Raw genomic sequence first — 21,291 nt, 5'->3', positions numbered from 1 at the left:
GCTGCAAGATCAGCACTGGCCAACTGTTTAAAAGCTGTGCAAATTACTGGAAGAGTTTCATTTGCTCAAACCAACCAAAGCTTGCTTTGTAACCAAATTCCCTTACACCTGTTCTAATCTTATTCTTGATCATCAAATATAAAGGCATTCTTCCGCTTGGGTGATCAGTAAACTCACTTTCATATCTAAGAACACAGACTATGACAACATACTAAGCAGAAGTCTGCCGCAAAATGGTAATTTAAAATTTTAACAAGTTCTGAGAGAACTGTATATTAGTGCCACCAAGCAGACTAAGACTCTATTTCAAAACATATTCTTGCTCAAAGAGTACAGATGTACAATACTATTATAACTGAAACATATGAAGAAAATACTCAAATGTTCTCCTGTGATAAACTGTCACATCAAAAAAAGATATTGAGAAACTCAATAAACAAACTTTGTGTTCCCTTACAGGGAGATACATGCATGTTCGCCTAGTAAGCTTATAATACTAAAATACTTGATCATTAAGTGGAAATGTATACAAAACAAATTTTAGGAATAATTCTCATCCTTAATGTTAAAAAAAAAAATCAAAATACACTCCAATAAGAAGTCGGTTAGAATAAGGATGAAACAGTTCATTATAAAACTTTCTGAATAACTATTTTATACTCTGTTTCCAAGGCAGCTATGATCATTTTAAACATTTACACTGAAGAAAATAATTTTATTAAAGAAAAACAGATGCTTACAGATGTAATTCTCTGGAACCGTCACATCTGTTTTACCTACACCCCTGTGCATGCCTCCCCTGCCCCCCACCACAGGAGAGAGTTCAGATGCAGCTCTACGATCTTCTTGCTTTGCAATCCTGGGAAAGTTACTGACCTCTCAACCCTCAGATTCCTCATCTGTAAAAGGAAGATAATAATAACACTTACCTAGCAAGATCATTGCGAGAATTAGATGAATTAATTAATATAGCTAACGCAATTAGGACAGTGCTTGGGACTTGGTAAAGCATTTGATACATGTTCAAGTGAGCTCCTAAGACTCTGGAGGGAGTAGCTGAGAAATTCCTATTCAATAGCATTATTCTAGATAAAATACTTCTATCCTCATAAATCAAGTTCTCCTTTCATTCAAGCTTCAGGAACAAAAACTAGTATATGGCATTTGTAAACTGACTCAAACATTTGAAATCATCTCTCACGTGGATTATTACAAAAGATTTTTTTTTTTTTTTGGCCACACCCACGGCACATGGAAGTTCCTATGCCAGTGAACGAATCCCAGCCACAGTTGCAGCAATGCTGGACCCCAACCAACTGGGTCAGGGATCATCCCTGCCCCTGCCTAGTGAACCAAGCCACTGTAGTCAGATTCTTAATCCACTGTGCCACAGAGGGAACTCCTACAATAGCTTTCTTCCTGGCCTGCCTGTTGCCTTTGCCTTCCTCTCCAGACTTTTCTCCGTGTAGGTGTGAACCTTTTAAAGGTTAAGTCAAATAATATAGTCCTCCACTCAAAATATTTGACCATTTGCTCTGGGTAAAATCCAAAATACTCTAGTGTTCAAGTATCTCCTCCAAGTCATCCATAACCCCACCTTACGAAAGCAGCCTCATACCATCTGCAGTCCTCTCTCTTCTCCTAACTAAATTTTGCTTCACAGCCCTTAGCATTCTTTTGTCCTGGATGTTTGTTCACTTATCCCGCCCCTAAACCCTGAAGAATCTTACAGGAGAACAAGGACTTTGTTTTGTTCATTGCTATATTCCTAGCACCAAGAACAGCACCAGGCATACTGCAAACTAAGCCAAAGCCAACATCATACTTAATAAAACATAAGAGGCAATCCCTTGTGTCAGGAACAAGAAACAAAATAAAATTACAAAATACTATGTGCCAGCTACCAAAGTGGAAGATACTGAATTTCTCTTCTTCTTTTTTTCTTTTTTTTTTGCTTTTTGGGGCCGCACCCTTGGCATATGGAGGTTCCCAGGCTAGGGGTCGAATCGGAGCCGTAGCCACTGGCCTACACCACAGCCACAGCAACACAGGATCCAGGATCTCAGCCGCCTCTGTGACCTACACCAAAGCTCACAGCAACACTGGATCCTTAACCCACTGAGCAAGGCCAGGGATCAAACCAGAATTCTCATGGTTACTAGACAGATTCGTTTCCACTGAGCCATGATGGGAACTCCCTGATTTTTATTTTAATGGCTAAAGTACACTTCAAACATTAAAATTACACTTTAAAAACTCTGCCGTGCACGTGTAGCTCAGTGAATCTTCACAAACCCACTTGTACTCATGTAACTACAACCCAAGACCGAGACCATTTCCTGCACCTCAGAAGCTCCGGTGGGCCTCCTCTCAGTAAATACCCTCACAGAGGTGAACAATGGTCTGACTTCTGTCACCCAATTACGCCCGTACTTGAACTTCCCATCAGTAAAGCAAACAGTATGTGTTTCCATGTCTGTCTTCTTTTGTCCAACTCCGCCTCTGTGGGAGTCACCCACCGCTTGCACACACCCACACGCATTCCTTCTTTATGGGTGAGTAGCACTCCATTTTACCATCAGACCACAGTTCACTCAACCCACAACTGATGACATTCAGGTTGTTCTCAAGGTGTGGGGATAATACGAACGGTGCTGCCATGAACAATCTTGGGTATGTCTTTTGGTGGAAATATTCACTTATCTGCAGACTGGCAACATTTTTGTTTGGTTGGACTTTTTCTGGCCAGGGTGGTGGTGGTGGTGGTTAATAAATAACATGTTAGTGAGAATCCAGGGAAAGAGAAGTAGGCAGTGGTGAGAATATAAACTAAAAAAACCTTTCTGGGGGAAAATTTGGCAATGGGCACAAGAAGCCTAAAAATATCTGTGCCCTGTGACTATAATTCTACTTCAAAGAAATTTCTTATTCTGTATTTACATGGGCCGGATCTTCTTCTGAGTGTTTTACATGTATTAACTTATTTGATTTATTCTAAGGAAATGAATAGAGATGCACACATCAGTTTGTTTAGAAGGATGTCAACTATTCATCATGAGAAAATAGAAGGAAAAAGTAGTAAACAAAGAAAAAAACTAAATAGAGAGAAATGATTTTGAAGTGTACTGTACTTCCATGGAATTAAACTCTAAAAAGCTACTGAACATGTTTTTCAAAGAACACTGAAGATATAGGAAAAAAGTATATATTGATGAATGATAAGTAACCTTAGAATTCATGAATTCCAGTTCTGTTTTATTTTTAAAAAAACATATTCCTTAAATGTTAAAACAGTGGTAATCTCTGGAAGGCCTGAGTACGTTGATATTTTTGATATTCTTGCGTACTTCCCAGTTTTTCTAAAATATATTCCTTTTGCCAATCAAAATAAATATAGGGGAGTTCCCATCGTGGCTCAGTGGTTAACGAATCCAACTAGGAACCATGAGATTGCGGGTTCAGTCCCTGGCCTTGCTCAGTGGGTTAAGGATCCAGTGTTGCCGTGAGCTGTGGTGTAGGTCCAGATGTAGCTTGGATCTGCTGTTGCTGTGGCTATGGTGTAGGCCAGCAGCTGTAGCTGTGCTTAGACCCCTAGCCTGGGAACCTCCATATGCTGTGGGAGCGGCCCTAGAAAAAGGCAAAAAGACAAAATAAATAAATAAATAAAGGACTAAAAAGACTAATAAATAAAGGTGTTTACATTACGATGATGAGACAAAAGACACTGTAATACAATTGAATTAGGGCAATGATGCAGTAATTTGCACAGGATGATATAAGAACTCTATGGAAAGACATCTAGCCTAGAGATTAGGGCCTGGGGCATTGTCAACAAAGATCTCAGCTGTCTTAACTTCCACCAAGGACTCAGAGAGGAAGAATTCCATCTCTAGGTTGCAAGGAACCTGTGCCTGGAAAATCCTGTTAATTCCTCAGCCCACTGCCCCTAGGGTGTCAATTATACTTTGTGTCCTGGGCAAGTGTTCTCCCCTGTCACTTACAGAAAAGGCTTAGGCAGACAGATGAGGGTATAGAATTCCTGAACACCAAGGATGTAGTCAAAGTTCAAAAGCCTCAAGCCTGGAGGAAGCCTTCCCTCATGCTTGGCTGAAAAGGAAAAGCATCAAGGAAGGGTCTCCCTTCCCAGTTAGAATAAATGAGGGCAAAAACTTTTCAGATTTCCAGATGGCAGAAACCCCAGGCAGAGTAAACCCAAATTTACATCAAAATTCACTGATATCTTGAGTTTAAAAAAAATTCTTCTACTTGAAAAAATAAAAGCATCAAGAAGGGAGTTCCCGTCATGGCGCAGCAGAAACGAGTCCAACTAGGAACCATGAGGTTGCAGGTTTGATCCCTGGCCTTGCTCAGTGGGTTAAGGATCCGGTGTTGCTGTGAGCTGTGGTGTAGGTCACAGACGTGGCTCGGATCTGGTGTTGCTGTGGCGTAGGCCGGTGGCAACAGTTCCAATTAAACCCCTAGCCTGGGAAACTCCATATGCCTCGGGTGTGGCCCTAAAAGGACAAAAGACCAAAAAAAAAAAAGAAGGGAAAAAGAAGGGAGTTCCTGTCATGGCTCCATGAAAACAAATCTGACTAATATCCATAAGGATGCAGATTCGATCCCTGGCCTTGCTCAGTGGGTCAGGGATCCGGTGTTGCTGTGAGCTGGTGTAGGTCACAGACATCGCTCCGATCTGGCTGTGGTATAGGCCAGCAGCTACAACTTTGATTTGACCCCTCACCTGGGAATCTCCATACGCTGAGGGTATGGCCCAAAAAAGACCAAAAAAAAAAAAAAAGGTATCAAGAAGTTATTCAAGTAAAGACAAATCTATGTATCCACCTTCCTATCCTTTCTTTCTCTTCTGCAGACAGGCCATCGCTGGAAACCAAAAGAAAGCTAAGAATGAGGATTAAAGTACTCATTAGGGGGAATTCTCACATGAGCAAATGACATTTGTTTAATAATTAATACAGAAGGAACATCTTGCTGTGTTCCAAAAACCAATCATTCATTTCATGGTACAATAAACAGAGTAAATATTGATTACAAAAACAACAACAAAAAAAACATACAGACTCCAAATGACCAACACCTCATTAAGAATGAAACTTGCTAATAAGATAGTGCTTTTGCATGGCAGGGCATTATCATCAAATTTCTAACTTTTGACATGTGAATCACATTAACTTCTCAAGGATTGCCAATCAAAAAACCCTGAGTTCTGGAGTTCCTATTGTGGCTCAGTAGGTTGCCAACCCAACAATTATCCATGAGGATGCGGGGCTGATCCCTGGTCTCGCTCATTGGGTTAAGGATCCCATGTTGCTGTGGCTGTGGTGTAGGCGGGCAGCTATAGCTCCAATTCGACCCCTAGCCTGGGAACTTCCATGTGTCGCAGATACAAATCTAAAAAGATAAAAAAAAAAAAAAAAAAAAAACCCTAAGTTCAAAGTAACATTTTTCAGAGTCACTTTCACACAAATAAGAGTTCCTGCTGTGGCACAGTGAGTTAAGAACCCAACTGCAGTGGCTCAAGTTGCTGAGGACGCCAGGGTTTGATGCCTGGGAGGAACTTCTATATGCTGCCATTAAAAAAAAAAAAAAAAAAAAAAAAAAAAACACACACACACACACAAATGTATGTGACAAAGCTGAACACACTTGTTTTGGCCTTGTTCTCCCTCCTTCACACACATCCTCTTTGTTTTCCCTTAACTTTTTCCTATTTACAAAGTTATACATAAATGTATTACAAAATTCTCCATAAACTACCTGCAGGTTCTCATGGTTACGGTGCTCCCGAAATTAGGATAAACAAAATTCTAGTCTAAAATCTATTAAGCTATCAAATCTCTGCTTTGTATCATGGCACAAATTTCTGAAGCAGCTAAAATGGTTCTTTGAAGAAATAAGTATTTACATAATCACCAGGGATTCGGGTTTTATTCTATATGTAACCTAGATTTTCGGATAATCTCTATTCTGGTTGCCTATGATGGGGAAAGTGGGTGTAAAAAAATTGGCAAGATTAGGTGTCTTCATAGATCAGTTTCACATACAATCAAAATAAGGGAAAAAAACATCGGGTTTTATTGAAGCGATTAAAAAAAAGAACTTTGGATAATTTATTCTTAATGACAAGTGGCATGGTGGTAACAGCATTCCCAGCATCCACCAGACTGTTAAAAGATTACCTGATATACAAAATAAGGACGCTGTCCTTCTTTCGCAGTGACAATCTGTTGAGTGTTTCCCCCTCTGCAGCTGTCAGAATTGTGCCACCTGAAAACTGATTAGTAAAACTAACTGTACTTGAAAATTCAGCAAAACTAACTGTATCTAGCACTGAACACTGACATGAACGCTGTGCTGAACCGGTTTTCTCTCCCAGGGCCAGCAGAGGGAGACTAAGACATCTGGCCTGGTCGTGTGGTGTTTCTGCGAAATTGGGGAGGGGGGGAGCGGAGGCTGTATTTAAATGTCCTGCTGTCAATCAAAGGACACTTCCTACAATCACAGTCACCATATCTGCTATTACCCGGGAGCGTACTCTCGCCAAGATACACCGCCAAACGGTGCTGGGGAAACCTGCTTCACCTAAAGGTGACCGCAGGCTTTGCCACAACACCCAAATAAGGACTTTGGGAGCCCGACCTCAACTAGTTTCTTTGTTTAAATGCCTGCGAATCCCTCCCACGCCGGAGTCAAGAGGCTGTGGCGCCGCCCTTTATTAGCCTCACACTTTGATTACAAAACACACGAGTCGGCGGCTCGGCGGCGGAGGCGGCCCGAGCTCTCACAAACGTCAAACCCAAACGCAGGCAGCGGCTGAGGCACAAGGCGACGCTCGCCGCCCCCGCCACCCGACCCCAAGTCCCCACCGAACGGCGCAAGTTCGCCTGCACCAGGCCCCCGGGCGCTGGCCCCGGGCTGCCCGGGGGTCGCCGGCCCTTCGGGCGACGGGAAATTTCACTCTCTGTAAAGTTTGAGCGGCGGCGCGGGGGCGGCCCGGGGGCGGCGGGGACGAGAGGCTGTGCCTCCGGGCCCCGCTGCCCACTCCATCCGCTCCACCCCCGCCGGGACGGGCTGCGCCGGGGTGACGGGTGGTTGGCACGACCGCAGCCGACCTGACGCCCCGCTCGGGACCCCCGGCCCAAACTTCCGACTGGCATCTTTCAAGTCCCCGAAAGTGCCTCATCTGTTGCTCTGTTTACTCCGCGGAACCCCACCGGGCGGGCGCTGCCGACGCCCCCGTCCCAGAGCCCGGGGGCCGAGGAAGTTTGATAAAGACAGGGGAAGGGGGCGCGACCGGGACCCGCAGAAAGAGGGCAATTTCTGGAGACCCCGGGCCGGGGCCAGCCGGTCGCCGCCCGGAAGGAAGGCGGGGAGGGCGGCCGGCCGGGCGGCGACTTCGGGCTGGGAGTCCCGGGCGGGCGGGCGGCCGGGCGGGGCGGCGGCCGGGCTGCGGGCGCGGCGAGGGGCGGCGGGCCGGGCCGGCGCTCCGCCCGCCGCCTCCGCCGGCGCCTGCCCCGGCCGCGTCCCCTCGCCCGGGTCTCCCCCTGCCAACTTCTCGGCCGGCCCCCTTTGTTCCCGTTTGTTGTGGCGACTCTTCGCCCAGCCAGGCGATCCCACCAGCCCCCCTCAGCCCGCCCGGCGCCCGGCGAGCCCGGGACCCCGCGCGCCGCGCTGCCCGGGCCGAGGGCTAGGAGCCGGAGCCCCTGAGCGCTCGACGCGGCGCGGCGGCCGAGCGGAGAGCGGCTCGGGCGGCCGGCGCGGCGACGGCGGCGGTTAGCCGGTGGCCGGCGGCAGCGGCGGCGGGGCTAGAGGGGGTTTATTTACCTGCCGTGGAACCAGTCCTTGCAGATATCGCACTCGATCATGAAACGGTTCACGTCGTACGGCTGCCGGCACACACAGTACACCGGCGGGGGCGGCGGGGGAGCCGAGGCCCGGCCGGGAGCCGCCACCGACACGGCTGCCGCGGCGGCTCCAGCTGCTGCTCCCGCGGCCACCGCCGCCGCCGCTCCGGCCATCTTTAAAAAACACACACACGCTCGCTCGCTGCTCCGCTCGCCGACTGGAGCGAGCGCAGCCGCCAGCCAGCGCCGCCTCCTGCAGCAGCCGGAGCAGCAGCCGCGGCGCCGGCGGCGGCGGCGGCGGCGGCGGCGGCGGCGGCTGCGCCCCAGTGCGCGCGCGCGCGAGGCCGCGGCCCGGCGAAGGGGGGCGGGTCAGCGGCGGGCGGCGGCGCGCGCACGACGCGCGAGGTCCCGGCCCGGCTCCTTCCGGCGCTCCGCGCGGGGCCGTGCGTCTCGCGCACGTCCTCCTGCCGCCGACGCGCGCACCGCGCTCCCCTCGCGTCGGCCGGGCGGAGGGACAGGCTGAAGGGCACGCGGGGCGGGGGAGGCGGAGAGAGAGGCGGAGGGAGGCGGAGGGAGCCAGAGGCTCCCTGAGGACACGCGCTGTGGCGCTGGGAGCGCGGCCGCAGGAGGAGAACTGCGGGAGCGCGCGAAGAGCCGGCTTCTCGGTTTCTGAGTGAACGCCGAGGCCGGGGAAGTTCCTGCGCAGTGGAAAGCGGCGCACGCTGCGTTTATGCTCAGAGCCGCAGAACCGAGGAAAGGAGAACGCTGCCGGAGCCACCTCCCGAAGTCACCTAGCAGCCTCCCCGAGACCTCCGGGGTCCGAGTCGAGGGTTAACACCACGGAGAGCGGGTTATGCCCGGCAGATGGGCAGGAGTGTGCTGGGGAGTCATTCAAACTTCCAAAACGTCCCAGCCGATTTCCCACCGACTAGCCAGGAGATTAGTGTTGATGGAGCCACTAGTAGGTGAAGGAGGTTGTTCCCAAGAGGAATTCAGTTAATTCAGTCTGTGCGCCGAGAGGGGCCAGGCTTCAAATGTAGTGGGTGGAGAAAGGACCGGAGAGGAACTCGGCGTGTTTATAAATAACGTGAGACGCGAACGCTGAGTTCCAAGTTTGGAAGGTTGGGATAAAATTCTAAATGTGATGACGCCTCGGGAAGGGGCTGCCACGAAAACCAGATAATACGGTACTTGGCACATAATAGGCCACTAATAAATGTTTTTGAATGAAGGATGTGATTGATAAGGATAAAAACAGCTAGCACATACCGAATAGAGAAAAATTGCCTTGGAATCATAACCACGCAAATTGGAAGGGATGTTAAGAATTATGGAATCAGATATTTGTAGCTGAATTTCGCAGGCGTTTCTATCAATGGTAAAATCCCAATAGCTCCAGGTCTCACTCAGCCCCAGGCAGAAAATCACTGATTTATTCTAATCTTTTTATAATTGAGGAAAGCAATTAAGTTGCCTCAAGTGTCAGATATGAGCTTAAGCTAAAGTTTTTAAGTTCGATTCTGTATCCAGTCCTCTCTCTACCGCTCTATTGCTTGTCACATATGTTTTGGGAAAAGAAAAACCTGGAAATCAGAGTTAATCCCAGAATGAATGAGTTTGAAACACTTCTACTAGTGAAAAGAGAATAGTTACTGTGATTTTGGCATATGTTTAGAGGCATCCTGGATTGGTGGAGTGAAAAAAAAGGCTTACATTCAGACCCTGTATTATGGAAGCTGAGTGACCTTGGGCAAGTCACTCCATTTCTCTTGAATTAAATCCTTGAACATCTGTTCAAAGAAAAATTGTGGATAATATCTTCCTTAACTACTTCACAGAGGCTTATTAACAAGCAAGGGGATCATGTATCTTTTTGTGTGTGTCTTTTTTTTTTAGGGCCGTAGCTGTGGCATATGGAGGTTCCCAGGCTAGGGGTCCAACTGGAGCTGTAGCCGCCAGCCTACACAGCAGCCAAGGCAACACCAGATGCAAGATGCTTATGTGAACTGCACCACAGCTCATGGCAACGCTACATCCTTAACCCACTGATGGAGGCCAGGGATCGAACCCGCAACGTCATGATTCCCAGTCGGATTTATTTCCACTACACCACCACGGGAACTCCAGGATCGTGTACCTTTAAAAGTACACTGTAGAGATGGATAAACAAGGTCCTGTATAGCACAGGAAATTATATTCAATATCTTATAATAGACTGTAATGAAAAGACTATATATATATATATACATGCATATATGAATCACTGCAGAAATTAACATTGGAAATCAACTATACCTCAATAAGATGAATTTAAAAAAAAATTAAGTACACTGTAGAGGAGGTGTGTTGTTAGGGAAGGGGGCACAGCCACAGCTCTCATGTTGGAGTGGGGGTGAGGAAGGCATCCACACAGGGATGCGGCCTGGTAAGGTGTGTTCTCGGTGCTGGCAGGGCCCCTTGGTTCTGCGATGTCAGCATGGATAGAATGAAGAGGGTAGCCAAGCAAAGGAGGGGGCAGCAGCGGTGCCAGGAGATGGGGTATGTACAAGAGGATCCAATAAGTTAATATAGTCAGGAAAATGGGAGCCAATTTCTCACTGCTGAGGAAGAGAGCTGCAAATATGGAAACACAACTAGAATGAACCCTTTGGTAGTGGACTGATAATGGAGGTATCAATCTGTTTCTATTTCTGGAGATGAATAGACATATTGTAGCTATGCTGTGAGCCCCACGGGAAGCCCAACATATTGTAAATTCATGCACGCTCTGTCCACTGAGAGCGCGGGTCTGGGACACAATATGATGAGAACATGTAACCCAGCTCTTGGCATCTAAATGGTATCCTCCTCTTCATATTTCTTCTTGGAAAAATGGCTAATTCCAGTCCTGGAGAAGTACAGGATGAGGCTGGAGCCTCCAGTTGTGCCAGGAAAAAAGGATACATTCAACAAAAAATAGTGGGGCATGTCAAAACTTGTATCCCCAACCTGGTATGAAACAAAAGCTGATGATAATGTATTAATGTATTAAATACCCACTGTATAAAGAGGAAACCATACAGAAGTAAATAAACATAAATTGAAAGTTTGAAAAGGATTGGAATATTTACATAGTATCAAAGTATCAAACTGAGAGAACATTGTCAATCAACTCTAAGAAAAAAATTTTAGGGAGTTCCCTTCGTGGCTCAGTGGTTAACAAACCCATGAGCATGTGGATTTGATCCCTGGCCTCACTGAGTGGGTTAAGGATCAGTGTTGCTGCAAGCTTTGGTGTAAGGACACAGGTGCAGCTCGGATCTGGCATTGCCTTGGCTGCAGCTGGCAGCTGCAGCTCTGATTCTACCCCTAGCCCAGGAACTTCCACATGCCAAGGGTGTGGCCCCAAAAAGACAAGTAATAATAATAATAATAATAATAATAATAATAATAATAGGACCAAAGAGCATCTACAAAGTTAGGACGGAAGACTAGAAGTGTATTGCCCCAAAAACAAGGGGGAAGAGAATTTCAGAAAGAAAGTATCTTGAGGAAAGATACCCAGCTCCATGCCAGCCTTGAATGGCAATGATTGTGGGGTTCCTCTACTTTCCTCCTTTGTAGGTACTCTAGTACATCTTACTTAATGTTTTTTGTTTGTTTGTTTTTGTTTTTGTTTTTGTTTTTGTTTTGGCCTGCAGCATGTGGAGGTTCCCAGGCCAGGGACTGAACGTGTGCCACAGCAGTGACTGGAGCCACAGCCATGAAAACACCGGATCCTTAACCTGCTACACCACCACGGAACTTCCTTAAGTCACTCTGTGGATTCTTTTTAACATTCCACTTGTCCATAAACCCTCATTTCTCAAAAAAAAAAAAAAAAAAAATACAAAAAGTTTTCTCCAATCTAACAACTTGGCTTGCAGCTAGTACTGATACTGAGCTATCTCCATGGCTGTATCTGCTAATCTCATCCTTACTGTCCACTCTCCTTCCTTTTTCTTCAAAACATGGTTCAAACCCCACCTGCCCAGGAGTTTCCATCATGACGCAGCATAAACGAATCTGATTAGGAACCATGAGGTTGCGGGTTCCTCAGTGGGTTAAGGATCTGGCGTTGCCGTGAGCTGTGGTGTGGGTCCAGATGTAGCTTGGATCTGCTGTTGCTGTGGCTATGGTGTAGGCCGGTAGCTGTAGCTGTGATTAGACCCCTAGCCTGGGAACCTCCATATGCCATGGGAACAGCCCAAGAAATGGCAAAAAAAAGACCAAAAAAAAAAAAAAAAAAAAGACGAAAAGACGAAACCCACCTGTCCCGTCCTCTGGCTCTACTGTGTCTTTTCTGTCCATAAATTTTAATTTGCATATTACTTGTGTGTTACTCAGGCTTTTTCAGTCAGTCCCTAGATTATTTTCCCCTAGAGGACATTTATTTTTCTTCCTACTGATTCAGAAACTGAAGGAGCTTGTTTCCAAAAGGCTACAGAGGAGTTCCAAAGTGACTCAGGGGGTTAAGGATTTGGCCTTGTCACTGCTGTGGCTCAGGTCACTGCAATGGTGCAGGTTCAATCCCTGGCCCAGGAACTTCCATGTGCCCCGCCCCCCCAAAAAGGAGAGAGAACAAAAAGCTATCCATACTTGAAGGAAAAACAATACTTAGAAAAAATTTTAACTAAAGAAAAGATGATAGAATATTTAGCAGTCGTTCTGGGCATTTCTTTGGAGAAGAAGATTCTAGACTTTTAGCCTATGTAATGCAACTTGGGGATCCTGAAAGACACTACGCACTCTCAGTGGTTTTCTTCATCAGCCAGCCAGGGCGCATAACATTCCCCTTAATGTGGGTTAGGTAGGGTTCCCTTGTCCTCCAAAGGCTCCTGAACAACTACAGATAGACCAAGTGCGTGCGGTAGCCCAGTGGTGGTGATTCTGCGGAGCACTAAGGTGTGTTCTGAGGACTGGAGGGTTTTCATAGTCAAGTAAGTCCAGACAAGGCCACACACTGTTCCCTCTGCAGTTCAAACGCAAAAACAAATCTGGAGCCTGTGTGATTTTCCCTCGGCATCTCCCAAAGTCATTCAACCTCTCAACGTATTGTAGTTTTCTTTTTCATACAAGCTATGAATGCCCCACGGAACCAACATATTCCAGAAACTCTACAGTGAACCATTGCCATGTATGAATGAGTGATTTGTCTTGCAGAGCACTTTACACAACTTGAGCCTCTCAATAGCCTGTTCATCGGATTACCGAGAGTTAGCAGGGAACAGATCGCTCCAAGGTGTAAGGGAAGAGAGCGAACTTAATTTGACAGAACAGAGCTGAAGGGAAGAGGAAATAGATGGAAAACATCACCCAGGTAGCTCAGATCTTGGGGAGGGAGGGCAGGGCTGCTGCTGGGAAGACAGAGAGCAGGGTCCCAAGGAAAGAAGTCAGGGTCCCAACACGCAAAGGGGGACAACTGTTGATAGTCAGCCTGATTTTCTTTGCTTCTGCTCCAGGAGCTGAGGAAACGAATCCGACTAGGAACCATGAGGTTGCAGGTTCGATCCCTGGCCTTGCTCAGTGGGTTAAGGATCAGGCATTGCCGTGAGCTGTGGTGTAGGTTGCAGACTCGGCTCAGGTCTCGTGCTGCTGTGCCTCTGGCATAGGCTGGCGGCTACAGCTCTGATTAGACCCCTAGCCTGGAACCTCCAGGGAGCAGCCCTAGACAAAGCAAAAAAAAGACCAAAAAAAAAGAAAAAAAAAAAGTGGCCTTTCCTGAGTCTGTTCAGAAGTTAAATGATATTTACGTAGTGGATAATATCTTCTAGAATTATACCTGTCTTTCAGAGATCAAAGTGCTATGGGACTATTATTTTATTTAAGCTTCACAACCCAAAGGGTTACGAAACAAGGAAGTAAAATCTGACAATTTGACCCTTCTTACCAGGAATAGGGAGTAGCTTTTTTCGTTGTTGTTGTTTTCAGGCCACACCTGCAGCATAGGGAGCTTCCCAGGCTAGGGGTCAAATCGGAGCTACAGCTGCCAGCCTACGCCAGAGCCACAGCAATGCGAGATCTGAGCCACGTCTGCGACCTACAACACAGTTCATGGCAACGCTGGATCCTTAACCCTCCGAGCGAGGCTAGGAATCGAACCTGCATCTTCATGGGTACTAGTCAGGTTCGTTAACCGCTGAACCTCAAAGGGAACCCTGGAAGGGGCATTTTTGAAGAACGCTGTTTCCCAAACGCCCCTAGTGTTGTGCCCACACCCTCCATTCCTTATCTAACAGGAGACTATGGTACTCAGGGGCGTGTGTGCCACACATGCGGGCAACGTGGAAGGAGAAAGCAGTTGATAACCACCTCGTTAGACTATGTCTCTCTCCTTACAAAAAACTCCACCTGTGCCCCTGTCTAACCATGATAAAAACATCAGAGTCCAATGGAGTGGCATTCTACAAAGTCCCTGGCCAGGACTCCCCCAAACTGTCAAGGTCATGAAAAACAAAAAAAAAAAACCTGAGAAACTGTCACAGCCAAGAGAAGTCTAAGGAGCCATGACAATTAAATGTAATGCCGTGTCCTAGATGGGATCCTGGAAAAGAAAAAGGACTTCGGGTTAAAACTAAGGAAACATGAATAAACCATGAGCTTTAGTTAATTATGCTGTATCAATATCAGTGTGTTAATTCTAGCAAATGTATCAGGAATATGGCAGGTGTGAAGAACAGAGGAAGTCTGGCCCCTGCATATGGGAACTCTATGCTGCCTTCTCAGTTTTTCTGTACATTTAAAACTGTCCTTTCAGAGGCCTAGAGCTTAGAGCTATCCCATAATCACAAAGCCTTTAGGTTTGTGTATTGCTTTGGTTTAAGGAAAAACTCTTGTGTCCATTACCTACAAACACTCCAAGTTTCAAATACCAACCCATTTACGAAAAATATTGCTATGTAGGACACTCGATAGTGGCTTCCCATTCTGAGTTCTTCAGTACTTTGATCTGAGAAGCTAGGCCTAGTGAGGTGACAACATTTTATTAGTAATGATTAAGTCTGGAAAATTACGCATGTCTGTGTGTGTATGTACCTGTTATTATCCTGAAGTGTTGGCAGCATTTAAAAGTACTTATTTGGGGTTCCCATCATGGCTCAGCAGTCAAGAAGCTGACTAGTATCCATGAGGATGCAGGTTTGATCCCTGGCCTTGCTCAGTGGGTTAAAGATCTGGCGTTGCCAAGAGCTGGGGTGTAGGTCGCCGATGTGGCTCAGAGCCCGAGTTGCTGTGGCTGTGGTGCAGGCTGGCAGCTGTAGTTCTGATTCGACCCCTAGCCTGGGACCTTCCATATGCCATGAAGGCAGGCCTAAAAAATAAACAAATGAATCAACAAACAAAGGAATAAGTCAATGTACTTATTCATCCATTTCTTCATTATTGAGTGTCTCCTCCGTACATCTGGTGGTTGCTAAGAGCCCAAGGGTTAAAGGTACGTTGGCTGCCCTCAGGGGGCTCTCACCATAAAAGAGATAAATGAGTCCGTAGAAGACTGTAACACAACAGGCTGAGTGTTGTGATGGAGAAAGATGCAAAGAACCGTGGCGGCACATGGGAGAGACACCTCCTCCAGACTGGGGTGGATCAGGGAATGTTTAGTCCTAAAGAACAAACACTGAAAGAAATTCTATGTCCGTCACCATCCCTATTTGTGAAATAGTAAAAAATTTTACTTTCCCAGCAGGATAAAGAAGTTTTACTACCTCCTCAAGTAGAGTTGCAATAGATAGACAGACAGATAGACAGATAGAAATAGAGATTTGGGGTTTTTCAGGTTATAAAAAGTAAACCCGGAGTTCCCGATGTGGCGCAGTGGTTAACGAATCCAACTAGGAACCATGAGGTTGCGGGTTCGATCCCTGGCCTTGCTCAGTGGGTTAAGGATTCGGCGTTGCCGTGAGCTGTGGTGTAGGTCGCAGACACGGCTCAGATCCCAGGTTGCTGTGGCTCTGGTGTAGGCCGGTGGCTACAGCTCCTATTCGACCCCTAGCCTGGGAAACTCCATATGCCGCGGGAGCCACCCAAGAAAGGGCAAAAAGACAAAAAAAAAAAAAGTAAACCCAGTCATCAAGATAGGACTTACTAGTAGCAAGGCTAGAGTGTGTATTTTAAAGGGGACTGAATGGGAGGCAGTGGCAAAAATCTCTTGTGTAGCAACAACAAACATTTATTATGCACTCGAGGTGGTGTGTTCAGCAATAACATAGGGGTATAGAAAAATGTGATAAACACTGTAAGAGAAAATTTTGGACAAGTTCTTAATTTTGTTTGCATTCTTATTTCAGGGGTGATACCTCCTTGTTTCTGACTGACAGCAATCAGTAATGACTTGTCATGACTGACCAATTTTTTTTTTTTTTAGGGCCACACCTGCAGCATTTGGAGGTTCCCAGGCTAGAGGTTGAATTGGAGCTACAGCTGTTGGCCTTTACCACAGCCAAAGCAACAAAGTATCTGAGCTGTGTCTGCAAGCTACACCACAGCTCACAGCAGTGCCGGATCCTTAACCCCCTGAGTGAGGCTGGGGATTGAACCTACAAACTCATGATTCCTAGTCGGATTCGTTTCCACTGTGCCACAATGGGAACTCCCATGACTGATCAATATTTTTAAAACACAAAAAATCTCTTTCAAATTGAACCCAAATGATAAGTAATTCTTTTGTAACCTGAAAATAGCAGCATTGATATACATGTAATAAGTTGAGAGTTCCCAGTGGCCTGTTAAGGACTCAGCCTTGTCACTTCAGGTTTGACTCCCTGGCCTGGGAATTTCCATATGCCCTGGGTGAAGCCAAAAAAAAAAAACAACTTTGGATGTTGTTCAGTGTCTTTGAATTCCTTATATATGATTTATAAACCTTTTGTCTATGCAAAAATAACTTAAAACCTATCAGGACTGTAGATTTAATTGTGAGCCTTGCCTCTTAATTTTATTGCCTCACAGATTTATTCCTTTATAGGTCCTCATTAGAAATTAATATTAGAGGGAGGTCCCATCATGGCTCAGCAGAAACTAATCTGACTAGTATCCATGAGGTTCCAGGTTCGATCCCTGGCCACACTCAGTGGGTTAAGGATCCAGCATTGCCGTGAGCTACGTTGCGGTGTGGGTCGCAGACGTGGTTCAGATCTGGTGTTGCTGTGGCTGTGGCATAGGCTGGCAGCTGTAGTTCTGATGCAACCCCTAGCCTGGGAACCTCCCTATGCTGCAGGTGCAGCCCTAAAAAGCAAATAAATAAGTAAATAAATAAACAAACAATCAAACCAACTTTAATTACAGGAGTTAAAACACAGTGAGCAAAGAGTTAATCATGTAGTACACGGGGAGCCCTGAAAACCCAAGATCTTCCAAGGACTTGGAGAAAAGAACATTCAGTCAAGAACAAATCAGAATTGCAGCACAGATTTGTATAGAAGGTGTGAGGAAGACCAAAGTCTAGGATGAGCTGGGCCCTGCCAAAATAAATTAAGGACAACTAAAAGGACTCTTTAATCTATAATTAGAGTGAGAAAAAGAACAAGGAAGGTGTAGGCATGATGGTAGGGGCGGATGGTGTAATACTGACAGATGATAAAGCAAAATTCTTAACATCTATTTAGTTTTCATCTCTTATCAGAAGATGTCTTTTGAGCTAGAAAATTCTCTCTGCCAAAAAAAATGATGGCATAGGAGAATAAGTATGGATTTGACACCGCCCCCCCCCTTTGTCTTTTTAAGGCCAAACCCTTGCTATATGGAAATTCCCAGGCTAGGGGTTGAAATGGAGCTGTCGCTGCCGGCCTGCACCACAGCCACAGCAGTGCTAGAACTGAGGCTTGTCTGTGACCTACACCACAGCTCACAGCAACACCGGATCCTTAACCCACTGAACGAGGCCAGGGATAGAACCCGAGTCCTAATGGATACTAGTCGTGTTTGTTACCACTGAGCTGCAATGGGAACTCATGACCCACTTATTTATAACAGCATTAGGAGGACTAGAAAGGTTCTCTGTTTGAAACAAGACTTAGGTTCTGGAGTGGACCAAAGGAAACCACAAGCAGGGGAGAGACAGGTTCAGGTACAGATGCACGAAGAATCAGTTTATCCAGGGAGTTCCCATCGAGGCTCAGCAGAAACAAATCTGGCCAGGATCCATGAAGATGCCGGTTCCATCGCTGGCCTCACTCAGTGGGTTAAGGATCCAGTGTTGCCATGAGCTGTGGCGTAGTTCCAAGACGCAGCTCGGATCTGAAGTTGCTATGGCTGTGGCGTAGACCAGTGGCTACAGCTCCGATTCGACTCCTAACCTGGGAACCTCCATATGCCTCGGGTGTGGCCCTAAAAAGACAAAAAAAAAAAAAAAAAAAAAAAAAAGAATCAGTTTATCCAAAGGAAAGAGTACAATCAGATGACAATGCAAAGAAAGCTGTTGGTGGTAGGACCAGAGACACGGTAGTAGAGAATGGAAAATAGAGCTAGTGCATTGCAGGAACTCTCCTCGATGCTTGATGTATATCATCTCATTTAATACCTTTAACAATCTTAATAAGAGTAGTTTTTGTTTTTCTTCACCACAGTTGACCCTGCAGCATATGGAAGTCCCCAGGCCAGGGATCGAACCTACGTCCTCATAGAGACAATGGCATCTCCTTAACCTGCTGAGCCACCATAGGAATTTTGAGAGTAGTGTTTTTATCCTCTGGCTTTTCTTTCTTTTCTTTCTTTCTTTCTTTTTGCTGTTTTAAGAGCTGCACCTGCAGCATGTGGAGGTTCCCGGGCTAGGGGTCGAATTGGAGCCACAGCTGCTGGCCTATACCACAGCCACAGCAACGCAGGATCCCAGCCACACCTGCCACCTACACTAGATCTCATGGCAATGCCGGATCCCACCCACTGAGCGAGGCCAGGGATCAAACCTGCATCCTCGTGGATACTAGTTGGATTTGTTTCCACTGCTCTTTGGGCTTTTCTAAAGTGGAAAATGACTAAGGTTTCGCAGCCAGGAAGAGGGGCAGGTGAGATTTGACTCCAGGGCTGTATGACGTCACGGTCTCTTGTCTGTACGCAGAAGATGGCTCAATACCATGGAACATAAAGGATCATAAATTCGAGGATCAGAGTCACCCGTTGGCACCAAGGAAGTCTGAACAGCTGTGGGGACTCCCATCTTGCGACTGGAATTTAGGGGTTGGGTGACCCCTGGGCAAAGGGCCTGGCAGGAATGAAGTTAGGAACTAGGCCTAAGGGGTCCTGGATATATCAAAAGAATGACCTGTCCCAGGGACTAGGACGGAGGCCAGGAATTAGAAGCACAATTCAAGGAAGGATGACATGATGCTGAGCCGCTTAAATACTTCCTGCTTAGATTCATGCAACCCAAGAGAATGGTAAAGGGGAATCCCGGGCTTGTAACTGAGCAGAAAGCCTGGAGAGCAGTCAGATGCGAGAGGACGACAGAAGGACAGGAGGACGAGAGGGCGGTCTCCTTCTTAAAAAACAGCGCAACTGGGAGTTCCTATCTTGGCACAAGGACAGAAACGAATCTGACTAGGAACCATGATGTTGTGGGTTCGATCCCTGGCCTTGCTCAGTGGGTTAAGGATCCTGTGTTGCTGTGAGCTGTGGTAAGGAAGACACGGCTCGGATCTGGCATGGCTGTGGCTGTGGTGTAGACCGGCAGCAACAGCTCCGATTAAACCCCTAGCCTAGGAACCTCCATATGCCTCGGGTGCGGCCCTAAAAAGACAAAAGACAAATAATAATAATATAATAATGAAACTGATAGATTGCTTGAAATGATATTTTTAACATTAGGTAAAAAAACTGATGACAGATATATTGGCATATGAGGGAAATTTTAATAAGCACTGAGAAAAATAAGCACATTTTTTAAAAAGTTGATTTTAACTTGAAGACAAACTAAAAAAAAAACAATCAGAATACACTACAGGGCTCTATAGTGAATCCGATTTAAACACTAATGATTTTTTTATTGTAATATAATTACTTAGAAGATGGAAAGAGTAGATGGGTCGAAAGAACTAAATCCTCAACAACAGTAACAGGAAGTCAATAGGCAATGTCCAAAATCAAGAAATAGTATTTTATTTAGAAACATGGAGTTCGGAGTTCCCATCGAGGCTCAGCTGCAAGGAACCCAAGTAGTATCCGTAAGAATGCTGGTGCTGATTCGATCCCTGGCCTTGCTCAGTGGGTTAAGGATCCGGCGTTGCTGTGAGCTGTGCTGCAGGTTGCAGACGCGGCTCAGATCCCAATTTGCTGTGGCTGTGGTGTAGGCTGGCAGCTACAGTTCTGATTCAACCCCTAGCCTGGGAACCTGCATATGCCACAGGTGCAGCTCTAAAAAGACAAAACACACACACACACACACACGTATCGAGTTATTAACAGAAAAATGGCTAAAAGGGTTTAAGGTAGTTGCCTGCAGACAGTGGGTTTGGGTAGCATGGGGGGAGTGGGGGTGGGGGGAACAAAGGTATAATGACGACAGCAGAGGACTCGTTTTTCATTGTAAGTAATTTCATACTATTTGATTTATTTTTTAAATCCTTTTATTATTATGACAAAATTGCAAACTTTTTTTTTTGGCCACACCCAAGGCATGTGAAAGTTCCCAGGCCAGGGATCAAACCTCACCACAGCAGTAACCCTCGGAGCCTCTGCAGAGACAACACCAGATCCTTAACCGGCGGCATCACAAGAAAAACTCCAAAATTGCTAACTTTTTTAAAGCAGATGAGATTTGACTGGTTGAAAAAGAAAAAGGGAGATCACACCAAAAGTAACTCTGGAATTCCCCAGGAGAGCTTCAGAGAAGCTTCAAGCGCCCGTGAATACATTTAAAGACAAGGAGCAAGGAGTTCCTATCATGGCTCAGCAGGTTAAGAACCTGACTGGTATCCATGAGGACGCAGGTTTGATCCCTGGCCCCGCTCAGTGGGTTAAGGATCTGGCATTGCTGTGATCTGTGGTGTAGGTGACAGATTCAGTTCAGACCCCAAGTTGCTGTGGCTGTGGTATTGGCCGGCAGTTGCAGTTCCAATTTGACTCCTAGCCTGGAAACTTCCAGGTGCCTCGGGTGTGGCCCTAAAAAGACAAAAATAAATAAATTAATTAGAGACAGGGAGCGAGCCAGGAGACAGTCATCAGGGTAACTCATTAAAGAGCTTTGACCCACCCAGAACAGGTGTACCCTCCCCTCCTCAGAAAGAGTGGCTGGCAACAGCGGCTTTGCCCTATGCCAACAGTAATCAAACGAATGGCTTTGTTTTCTTTGGCTTGTTAAAACCCAGTTTGCTGAGCCCCACCCCAGAGGTTCAGCAGGTCCAGGGTGGGGCAGAAGATTTGCATTTCTAACAAGTTCCTTAGGCTGCCGCTGGTCTGGGACCACACCGAGAGCCAC

The 21,291-nt window shown here is 46.3% G+C and overlaps 1 protein-coding gene across 1 annotated transcript in view; it reads right to left on the bottom strand.

The window, feature by feature from the left end:
• KDM7A (lysine demethylase 7A) overlaps positions 1-8,171 on the bottom strand; it is an 83,283-nt gene extending 75,112 nt beyond the window's left edge. Inside the window, exon 1 of the mRNA XM_003134614.4 lies at positions 7,846-8,171. Coding sequence (XP_003134662.1) covers positions 7,846-8,039 — 194 coding nt within the window. The 5' untranslated portion in view covers positions 8,040-8,171. The remainder of the gene's footprint in view (positions 1-7,845) is intronic.

This window comes from Sus scrofa, chromosome 18 (assembly GCF_000003025.6).
Source record: "Sus scrofa isolate TJ Tabasco breed Duroc chromosome 18, Sscrofa11.1, whole genome shotgun sequence".
NCBI classification, from domain to species: domain Eukaryota; kingdom Metazoa; phylum Chordata; class Mammalia; order Artiodactyla; family Suidae; genus Sus; species Sus scrofa.
Note: the sequence above shows the minus strand (reverse complement) of the source record. Positions and strands in the feature narration are given on the sequence as shown.